The 12,029-nt window shown below is 35.1% G+C and overlaps 1 protein-coding gene across 3 annotated transcripts in view; it reads left to right on the forward strand.

The window, feature by feature from the left end:
* Positions 1-12,029, forward strand: part of ascc2 (activating signal cointegrator 1 complex subunit 2) — a 48,905-nt gene that overhangs the window by 28,546 nt on the left and 8,330 nt on the right. For all 3 annotated transcript variants that reach the window (XM_059988256.1, XM_059988258.1, XM_059988257.1), the window contains 6 exons: positions 651-725; positions 3,207-3,396; positions 4,041-4,246; positions 7,114-7,233; positions 10,388-10,606; positions 11,715-11,790. In XM_059988256.1, coding sequence (XP_059844239.1) covers positions 651-725; positions 3,207-3,396; positions 4,041-4,246; positions 7,114-7,233; positions 10,388-10,606; positions 11,715-11,790 — 886 coding nt within the window. The remainder of the gene's footprint in view (positions 1-650; positions 726-3,206; positions 3,397-4,040; positions 4,247-7,113; positions 7,234-10,387; positions 10,607-11,714; positions 11,791-12,029) is intronic.

Below are 12,029 nucleotides of genomic sequence, written 5' to 3' on the forward strand. Positions count from 1 at the left end.
CGTCTCTCCCTCATTTCCTGGGTCTCCTGACCTGAATTAATAGCGATCTTGCGATTCTCAAAAAGGAGGGGGCTACTTTGGACCCTTCGGCCCCTTAGAGTTGGGGGGCACAGGCGTAACAAGGTGAAAGAAGGGAAAAGGGAGTTGCATGATTAGTTTTATTCTGTTGATGTGCCTGTATTGATTAATCATTGAGCTGTAATGAAGTATATACCTGATCTGGTCGCATCACAGTGCTAATAACAAAAATCTACAAGTGAGACAGAGCAAGCCGAAAGAAGTATAACAAATATGCAAACCAGTAAGCACCTGTGTGCCATGAACAACTGACCCAAATTATTTTGACATCTTTGTGAAATTTGCATACATTGCAAATAATAATTTCATTTTTTATTTAAAAGAAAGCATATTTGCAAAAAATGCTTATGGAAGCCATTCGCTTTCTTATACTCTTATAATTACCGATTCCAATGTGTATGACATAATTTAGGTCAGTTATTTATTTATAATATAAATAATTTGAAATCTGCAAAAAGAAATGGCAAGGGAAAAATTCTCAGTTCTGAGAATCCGTATATATACCTGCAAGCATTATACATCTGCAAAGGTTGACCGTGTTAAAACTAAAAATTTCATAATGCTTTACACAGGTTTTTGACAGACTATGATGAGCAGTTTCCAGTGGTAGATGATATCAGCCTTCTACAACAGGCATTTCCTGCACTGTATCCTTTACTGCTGAAGTAACAACTGGCAGGAGAAAAGAATTGGTATTTTATCAATTTTGATTTTAAATAATGGTAACTGGCAGCACAAGAACGTGTTCTTTTATGAACTCTAATCTACTGAAGATAATCTCTGGAATTTTAGGGGCTTTTGAAGAGTAGTTTGAATTCTTTTCCTCTCCACACATTTATGAATGAAATTATTTGGTACTGGAATATTGCAAGCCTGTGGAATATTACATGCTTCTAACATAATTTTATAGAGAATTGTCATCGTCTTTGATTTAATATACATTACCGTTTTGAGCAAAAATTACTGAGCATCTGTTGGAAAAATGTAATTTATAAGTACAGATAAAAAGCCACTTGTTTGCAAGTTCTTTAATCCATAAGGTTGTTGCCATCCATCCAGCACTTTCAAGCCATATCATGTTAAAATAAGAACTGAAATGTATTTTGAAGCTGTGCTGAACAGCTGATCAACTAGATGAATTTTACTCTGAATAAGATTTAACATTAATGGGAATATTTTGAAGTGTTTTAGAAGTTTTCTGAGCTCTCGTGCAACTGGTTCATTGCCGAAGTATCCACCATGTGACAGGCCAGGAAATGTACGTTATCTGACTGAATGCTCACATTCTTGCCTTTTTACTATGGTAGGAAGCAAAGAGATGGTGTTAAAGAAAAAAAATGCACCTTTTGTTTCTTTGGTGCTTTTTTTTAGAATTATACGCAACAGACTTGGGTAAAAAACATTCTGTATCTTTTATAATAAAATCTGTGTCTTCCTCTTCACTCAGTAAAGGATAAGTACAAATGGAGTAGTTTGGAGTTTTCCTATAAGTCTCAAATTGTAGAGGTGCAGGAAATGTTTCAACCAAATTGACTTTCTAAATGTTGCATTAACAACAAAAAAACCCAAATAGGATTGTTTAATGTCATTTCCAGTACTCAAGTGAACAAAATACAGTGCATTCGAGTTAATTGGGACACACTGGGACCAGTACATTTTGGTCTAATTAAGCAGCTTCTCCAATTAGCTGAGGTTTCATGGAATATAGTTTAAAGAGCTATAAAAAGCACGAACAATCATTTGATTAATAAATTATGAAATACAGAACAAATTAGAATACCACCAATACAGTACTATAAAACTGTGTATTAGTTCCTAATTGTTACTGTTGAAGGAATTAATCCAGACTATACTGCTGTGTTCTTTTGGTTGACTGTAAATGAACAAAATCAGTGCAGACATTTTGTGCAGATAGTGGTCTGTCTTCACATAATGCTTTCAGTGATTGCATTCTCAAAATCTTCTTTTTCATTGTAACATTCAAGATGATTGTTGATACCTTCAAATTCTTTGTAGTTCCTGCCTTGTTGAAATAGTACAATCATTTCATTTTCACTCCAGATGTTTCTAGCATCTCCAAGCCTGAATTCTTGAGACCAGAATAAGCAAAATAGTTTGGAATTATCTTACTACTTATTTCTTACCAACTATCAGTGACAAAAAAATTACAGATTTTTGAAAACAAGCATGCAACTAATGCTATTTAAAAACCATTTGCTCTAAGCACAGGTAGTGTCTAATGGCCGTACAAGTATACGCAACTGATGCTAGTTAGAAAGTGTTCAGCAACAGTCTTTTGTCCCAATTAAGTGGCATCATGTGCCAAATAAGCGAAGGGAATCCTGGCTACTTTATCGATTAGTTTTTGTTCTTTAAGATTGCCCCAAATGAGTGGCTGCCCTAATTAAACAACTGATGGCCAAATTAACCAGAATCCACTGTAATTGTTACTCTGGATACAATGCAGCACGATAAAAAAATGTACAATAAGTGGTTAGTGGATTGAGGTGTTGATCAGCCTTGCTGTTTGGGGAAAGTTAACTGTTTTTGAGTCTGGTGGTCCCTGTGTAGATGCTATGTAGTCTCCTCCCCGATGGGAGAGGAACGCCCAGTCCGTGAGCAGGATAGGTGGGATCCTTTATAATGTTACTGGCCCACTGGTACCTTTCAGTACCAGTCTGCCTTTGATGGCAGGTAGGCTTCTGTTAAATAATGTGTTGGGCAGCTTTGACTACCCGTTGTTGTGTTGTCCAATCTGCCACAATGCAGTGTCTGTACCATGCAGTGATAAAGCATGTTATGATGCTCTCTACTGCGCAGCTTAGAATGACGTGAGTGCATAGTCCAGCTTTATTCACCCTCCTCAAAAAGTAGAGGCGCGTTCATGAGATTTCCTGATTGTGTCGGATGTGTTCTGGGACCAGGAGAGGTTGTGCAAGATGTTTCCACTGCTGTGCCCCCAATGTAGAGGTGGGTATTTAACAAAAAGTTGGGGAAAGTTGATCTTAAGTTTACAGTGTTCACTTTAGCTATTACTCTGTGTGTTCTAAAACCACAGAAAGTGTTTTTAATGCTAATATGTCTGTAGTATGCAATTTGATTTGCTTCCATCTTAACAAAAATCACAGTGATGAAACCAGGACATCTTACATCATCAAAGCGGTTGACAGTGCTTGGGAAGCTTGTAGCAGGAAGAAACCTGCCTTAGCCATAGGAAATTCTCATATTTCAAGTGCATCTGGTGCCTCTCAGGTTTCAGCTGTAAATGGCGAAGTGGACCAAGACCTCAAACAGCCAGAACATCAAAATGATGACTATGTGAGTATGAGAGTTACTTCAGTTCACATTCCTAATGGCTGTATGAATTTACTTGGAGTTCTATGCCCTACATTTGGAAGGTATGTAACTGGCCCAATATAGTTTAGGAATTGAGGATTAGTTGAGAAGGAAAACTTAGCACAATTCTGAAGTTGGTATTCATTCATAAAGATATGGACAGAATAGTTTTAAAGCATGAACATACTTTTGCACAGCAGTTAGAATTGCTGGATATTCTCACATGTTTTTATTTAATATTACTGTTGTTATTTGACAGATATTCCCTTCTCCAGTTCTTACAATTGCCTTCTTGAAAGAACAAAGGATGACTGCTGCTGTAATTGCACCTCCTGCCTGTGTTGTCTGGGGAGTGTAATTACAAGTTTATGCAGCTATTTCCCATTATATATTTGGCTATAAGAATTTATAATAAGAATTGACATGGTACAGAAAATATTTTTAATAATTGAATTTTACTGAGAATAAATATTGATTTAATTTTAATTTCAGTGATATTAGGTGCCAGTAAATTTTATTTACTTAGACTTTAATAAATGTTCATTGTAGTTTAGATTGAGATATAAAATGAGTAACTTTTATAATTTATTGAAAATGTGTTTTTAATTCCTTGTTTTGACATATAGTGTGAAGGTGCAGCTGCAGCAAAGGTAACAGGAGTAGAGCTGGACTCTTTAGTTTCTCAAGTGAAGGACGTTTTACCACATCTTGGAGAAGGCTTCATCCTTGAATGCTTGGAGGAATACAATTATGACACAGAAAAAGTAATCAATAATATCCTTGAAAATAAAATATCACCTTCACTTCAGAAAGTAGATCAGTCACTTCCAAGGTAATAAATTAAGATTAGCTATTCTAAATTGAAGTTTTGCTGGCATAGTACAGTCCTTAAATTAAGTAAGAACTCCTGCGTAATTATAATTTTGAATATTCTTTGATCTCAAGGATCTTTGAATTATTCTGAGTTTTTCTGAACATGCCATAGATTTTGTACATTCCACTCAGTGACGCCCGACAGGTATTCTGCCCTTGATCCTGGAATCTGAACACACCAATACTTTAAGAAAAAGACATCGGGTAAGTCTGTGCACTATGCACTACATGGGACATGATACAGACTCCCTCCTTTGTGCTACTGAACCAAAATCCTGTCAAAAGATCAGCGGTCTTTACTGGTGCTCCCCAGCAATGAATCATTGATTTGATCTGCAAGACTGCCTGTGAGGTCTGGTGTGGGGTGAGTATTGTGGCTCCATGCTTTGATCTGCGTCTTAAAGCCAAGTGATGGCCTTCAAAGTAGGTACGTGCCATTATTGGGAATAAGCAATGGCACATTTTCTCGTCACCTCCAGATGAATCTACTGGAAACTGTTGTCCCTCCATCTTTCTTTGGTTGAACTACTCTTCTTGTCCCAGAGATTGCAGTCTGCAGTAATAAGTGGTCTTTCAACGCATGGTGCGAGTCCCAAACGGTTGCAGGGTTGCAGCAATCATGCCTGGCACAGGCCAGACCTTAGCCCCTCATCTTAGTGCTGAGCTGCCACATAGCTCCTCCAAGCTTGACCAACACCAGCCCTTGCAGGCAGCCTCTCCACAACAAGTAGTGGAGCAAATCATTGCTAGATTCGCAATAGATTCTCTGCACAACAAAGCACAAGTTGTAGAAAGAGCAGAATGACCTAGTTTCTTAGAAGGTTCGTGGTACGAGGAAGAGTTAGGAGGTCGCACCAGACTACCAGTGCAGTATGCCATTAGTAATACATTCCTCTGAATATAATGCTATAATAACTCATCTTAGTTTTTATTCCATTAGTATATATTTTCCTGGGAATGCATCCTCGATGCCAAGTGAGGTGCTAAAGTATTTCCTGATGAAAGTATCGCTTGGTGGCAGCTTATTAGCGAGAGGGTGTAGTTTTGCAGGTGAAAACCTAATTGGCATGCTAAATCATGAAGTTTAATACTTGTAAAATTTTCTAATTCTTAAGTTTATACTCTCAAAAGGAATTCTTTCATTGAAATTTTAGGTTTTCCATTTGACTTGGCTTCCCAATTTAAAATCAAAACTTAGGTTTATTGGGAAACAAATATCCAAAGAACATTTAAATCAAAGTGCTTACAAAAGCTGTAAAGTACCACTGTGAAAACATAAAATAGTAGCATTATTAGGTTTTGATTAATTTATTCCATGAGGAATGTGTAAGAAATATGATTTGTTTAGAGAATATTGCATCCATCTTCATTCTTAATTTCCAGATGTAATTATTTTGAATACAAGCTAAATTTTATTACATTATCTGATTACATATTTATGGTATAATGTTTCCAGCTGTTAAATTTTTCTCTTGAGCATAAGTAATTTTCTATCAGGAATCTAAAACTGGAATCTTCAATAGTGTTGTTTACAGTGGTTTCTGAATATGTTAGTTGATGTGTTCAGTTGCCTTTGTTGCAATTAGGAATCTCCAAATGTATCCAGAGCCCAGGGTTTTTCAAAATCAAACAATGATACGTACAGTTTGAATTTGTCACTTTTATGATCCATTTGGTACAGCTAATGGAGTTAATGTGATTGCAGAGTTTTTTCCCTATGTAGTCAGTTTAAATATGTCTAATTACCACCTTATTTAGTTAGCTATTTGTTTGGTTCACTTATAACTAGAATATTTGCAAGAGTTTAGGTACTGTGAAATTTCTACTGTTATATTTCACTTCTGATTTTGTTAACTCAATCAAGTTAAAATAATAGCAAATCACAATGGGAAAATTAGGAATTGTGCAAATCAAAATTGTTAGTTCATTATATTCCCTGAATCACAGTACCTCAATGGTGTTATTCATGCCCATGTTTAAGCTTGCAAGAAATGATGCATAGCCTTTTCTAAATCATAATCAGTTAATGTTCACATGATACCTTTTTTGAATTAAGTTTGGTCATATGTTCATTGGTAAGAACTGACCAGCATAGGTAGCTGTTCAGATTTCATTAATTAATGCCATTTTATGTTTAAGATTCAGAATTGTAAAGGGCATCATTTTAAGTTTACAGGTAATGGAATATGTTCATTAATAAAAAATGTTAATTTTTTTGCCTATCATTCTATGACCATGTAACAAAAACAGAAGTTGACATATTCAAGTCAACTTACAGCACTGCCTCTGATAAATTCTGTAGCATGGTACCACTATTGTTTTCAAATGAAATTATTCTTTGTTTCACCTTAACTAGCTATTCTATGAGAAATTAAATATTTTGTGAAGTTTTCACTGGGTCATTTTGTGCTGACTCTTTAAATGGACTAATTATGGCCAATTGAAAGACTAATTGCAGGTTGGGTTTGTATAAAGTTCAGTCTTTTCCCCTTAAACAACATCTTCCTGGAATCTCTTGAAAGTAATTGGAATGGCTCAATTACAAATTTTCAGACTATGTGTGTGTACATATATATGTATACACATACGTAATACTAACACACACACACACAATATATTCTGAAAAAAACTTGATTTTCCACTTCATCTTTCAGTTTAGCATTGAATATTTAAATCTCATAATCCTGCATTTAATTGGTGTACATACAGTCTAAAACCAAATACCAGTTTAGGAATATGTTCTTGAAATGTTTAGTAATGTGAAGTGCAAATTGCAATACTCCATGAAACAAAGTCTAACAAGTATGATTTTTTTGTGTTCATTAGGCAGGTGAACCAGAACCAGGAATCAATTCTGGCAACCAGAAGAAATGTTTTTGACTATGATGAGTTTGATGTTTACAGTAGAAATACTGTAGACCAGAGCAAGATCTGGAAAGGCAAGAAGTAAGTTTGACATTTCAAATCAAAATTTGACCTTTTAATAGTTATTGTAGATATGTTGGACTAAATCTTTATGATTTATTCTGAATCTTTGTACTTTTATTTAGAGCTTTAAGGTAAGCCAACTAAGTATATTCTACAGTAAAAAAATGCCATTGTCTTTGTAACTCAGAGGTTAATTAAAGACCATATACTTCCCAGGTTTAATTATGCATCTGTATTTTCAACTTATTTTTGGAAAAAGGAAATCTCAGCTACAGTACAAACCACTGTCATCAGGAAATGTAGGTTGGGTGAAGGAATGTATTTGTGATTCAATACAAAACTTTTCATTTCTCTCAAAAGCACTTGAATAAGATGTACTTCCCTAAATTCATGCACATCTTGCCTGAGATTTTTGCTTGAATCTCTTCATTATGATCATTAATCTTATAGATAGAATCAAGATTGATCAATAAAGAATCACATCTTTGGGGAAAAAGAATGGAGAGCTGAAAATCACTATGAAAGTTTTATTCTTCATTAGATTATAGACATTGTTTTCTGTTGTGTATTGTACAAACAGTATGTTTTTGAAATATGGAACTCTGTATATCTTGTAATGGAAATTGGTCTCGTCAATGAGAGGTCATATCAGACTCTGCCCTTTATCTTAACCATTTGCAATCCCCTAAATGTAAGAGCAAATTATTACCATAGTGTCTACAAAATGTATCCATCTTTACAATCTCCAACATAATGCAAGAGTAAAAGCTTTAGTTTAATTGACTATTTTCTCATTTTCAATTAAGCTAAAGCTACACAAACTAACTTGATGTAGTATTCTATGCCAAGGGACTCATTAGAATTGTTCAATAACTGAAATAACTGTTACTGGTTTTATTTAATAGATACAAAATTTGTTAAGAGATGGAAAACTGTACTCAATATGTAAAATTGTTATTTTCCCATTTACAGAGAATTATAAGATGTTATTTCCCTCTTCTATTAGAGTTGATTTTGGAACCACGGTTCGTTTTGATGATATTGATGTCTTGGTAGAGAATATGGAGTGTAATTTTAAAGATGACCTAAACCAAATTATCGTGGTGATAAGTGTAAGGGGAGGGGGGGGGATGCGAGGCTTCTCTTATTCATATGTATTGGGCCTGTCCTAGTTTGGAGAAATTTTGGAGAGATTTTTTTTAAACTTTATCCCATGTTCTTAATTGCCATTTAAAACCTAACCCTTTGATTGCTCTTTTTGGCACCTTTGGGTGAAGTTGACACGCATTTGAGTATAACTAAATGTCGAACATTTTCTTTTGCATCTCTTTTGGCTAGACGGTTAGTTCTTCTTAGGTGGAGAGATGTTGGCCCACCCACTCGTGTTCAATGGCTTAGAGACATTATGTCCTGCGTAGACCTTGAAAAGATTCATTATTCTCTCCTTAATTTGGACATAAAGTTTCATAAGGTGTGGGGACCTTTTCACAATTCCTCTTTATAGTAAAGGTTTATCCTCTTTTTTGTACTACAATCCCTTACTTTCAGCTTCTTTCTTCTGGTTAAATTTTACGGTTTTATTTCTGATATGAAATACATTATAGTTTAGGTATTAGGCATTATATTTTTTATATTTGCAGATCTATGGTGATGAAAGCTTTGTTTATCTTTACATTGTAATGGTTGGCTTGGAGTTTTGTAGTGGAGGGTGGGGAGGATACTAATTTTATATGATTTCATTTTGGGTGCTTTTTCTGTATTGTTATGAATTGTATATTAGACATGTTTGTTTTGCACTGTATAAATCTCCATTTTGGTGGATTTTTTTCTGTTGTAGTGTAAAAACTTATTTAAAAAATGACAAAACTTAATGCAGGAAACAATAACAATAGCAGGAAATCATAAGCTGGTGAAATGGGGACATAACTGGTAGATCCATCTTAATGAAATGAAGCACGTACATTTTGTTAGGAAAGATGTGGAAGCAAATGCTAACCACATGATATATATCTTGGAAGTGGGAGGAGGAATCAAGAGATCTGGGCTGTATCTTCAGTTTTGTAAGAAGGCAATTATGCAAGTAAAAAAAATTGTTTTAAAGAAGGCATATAAAATCATAGCAGTTTTCTATTAATTGAAAAAGAGCTACCAAACCTCTACTACACTAGATGTTACAGCAAGTGACAGTTCTTATTTAATAACTTAGTAAAATATGGTGAGAGTTTTTTCCCCTACACATCCCCTATTAGATGGTGTGCTCCATATATCCTCTGCTTAGAAAATAAATCTATTGCTTCTCTTGCCTGTGATCATTCTATTAATTACATTTAAATCAGTGGTGCTTGCTTTTTCTACAGTTTAAAGAGAACAATGCCCCTTCCATTTCCATTCATATAGTTCCTGAGCCCTGGGCATATGATTTAAAAACTGAGCTATGGAGACCAAAAGCTAGTGAATTGCAAAATTCCCTTGACATTCACTGGTTAAGATTCAACTGGACTATTATTATTATGTTCAATTCTGAGCATCAGACAGTAGGAAAGGAGTCAAAGAATGTGTAGAGTACATTTGCTAGAATTGTCCAGGGATGAATGACCTTAGAGAAGCCAGATTGTTATCTTAAAAGCAGATAAGATGGAGGTATTTAAGAGCAGTGTTTGAAGTTGTAAATGGTATTGAGATGCTCCTTAGACAGTACCTTGGGATCAGAAATGATTTGTTTCTACTCTGATTCTGAGCGTTCTGAAGTAACTGATGAGGCTAATCCTGGAACCCTGAACTCACTACAGATGGGGCAGGAGATGCCTGATGGGATGGGTTGGTGAGTAGTGAAGTCCTTTGCTGTGATGGAGCTTGGAGCTATGTGCTTGTTTTGGGAGCCCTGTGTTGTGATGAGATGATATTGACCTGAGAGGAAACAGGAGGGCAGCAATGTTTGTTTGGTTACACTGTCAATAGATGGGAGTATTTTGTGAAGGCAGCACTGATGGTATCTCCCCAGTGTTTTGAGGTGCATACTGCAGGTGGTGTGTGTCTCAGGAAAAGATCACTGCAGCCCAATAACCTACAAGTACTTCATTTTCTTGCACAGTTAATAATTTAATTAAATTTATGAGATGAACACAAAAAATGCTGTGAGATTTTCACTAGGATTGTATTTTCATCTTTGCAGAAAAGGAGAAAGTGGGAAAGCACTGCTTGATGATAAAACTCACATTGCACATCAAAAGGAAAGATATAATGCTTATAGTATAGTTGTAGAGAATGTTCCTGTAGAAGATGGAGTTCAGTTTTATGGGGATGAATATGATGACGAATATGATGACACATATGACGTTAATCAAATTGGAGCAAATGACGTGGATTCTGATGATGAACTTATCAGCAGAAGGTAGGATGAATGGTAATATGCCGTAATGTGATTGATACCTTATTTAGAAACCTTCATGTTACCAAATGTATTTATGATGTTCAGGCTTTTAATATAAAAACTGTTGTTTGTGACTAAACACATAATATTTGATTGTGTTTTTCAAAATTGCACTTTGAAATTATTTACAGATACTCTTTTAGCTGTATGTATTATTGATGTAAAAGTACACCTTGTTAAGTTTATGCAGGATAAACTAACGAAAACACAGTAGTATAATTTTCTTTTGCTGTTGAGTTGATAACTTTATAATCTCTGTATCATTATCCATGTTTCCTTTCTCAATCCAAAAAATTAAGGGTAAAAGCTGGCATGATCCAGAAGGGTTATAGCCAATTAGCTACAAGTGAGTAGTTTCCCATGTTGTGTGAAGCCAAGGCACTCTGGCCATAAGGGAATTTGTGTACAGGGTATATCCCAGCAGGAAGATTTTCACCAGCCTTCAGGCAGATCTTTTTACATACATGAGGTTAATATATGATTTCATTTGAAAGGCTTTGAAAAAAAGTGAACCAAGGAATTTATAGTTGTATATAAGGGGTTTGTTCCTTTAGACTCATAAGCAAGTTTAGTAAGTCAGTAAAAGTTAATTGACGTATTGTCAACAAATTGAAAAGAAAATATTACAATGTAAAGACAGCCAAATGGCATGATGTGGAATTTAAGTAAGGAAAAGATAAAATATCATGAGAGTGAAGCTTTCCAAGTTTGAAATTGTGAAACAGTAGTAAATGTATTTTGTATAGAGGGTGTGCATCTAGATGAAAAATATCTTAGATTGATTATGTAGAAGCTCAACAGTCAATTTAAAGGGACATGTGTGCTCCAATATTTTCAAGACTTTAGCATTTTTTCCATTTAGGATAAGGAAGCCAGTGCGGAATTGAAATTAGGCTCCTCTAATTGAGGAATTGTCTTCAATAGTCTGTTCTTTATGCATTTGACATACGTTTCCAGGAACCATATGTAATAATTTAAAAATTGGACAGGTGCATTTTGAAGCATTCACAAATAAAAGACTTTACTTGTCTGTGTGTGCGCCATAATCCACTTGCTTGTTTTCCCACAGACCATTTACGATCCCTCGTGTTCTACGACAGAAAGAGGAAGTAGAGGAAGAGGAAGCTGAAGATGAAGTACCAAAGGTAATGCAAATTATTTAGACCAATGAAGTCCAATTTGTGCAATTTTGCAACTTATGGAAGCTGATGCACAGACTAATATTCCATTTACTTTACAATTAAGTTTTGATATTCTTCTAGCTTGTTTTTGATTCCCAGGGTGGGATTGGTGATGGTATTTGAATATCTTTTCTGTCTTTCTATATTAATTCAAATAATGGAGTTGTACCAAAGACAAATTCAAGATGAATCATTCTAAGCTT

This window comes from Hypanus sabinus, chromosome 13 (assembly GCF_030144855.1).
Source record: "Hypanus sabinus isolate sHypSab1 chromosome 13, sHypSab1.hap1, whole genome shotgun sequence".
Classification (NCBI taxonomy): Eukaryota; Metazoa; Chordata; class Chondrichthyes; order Myliobatiformes; family Dasyatidae; genus Hypanus; species Hypanus sabinus.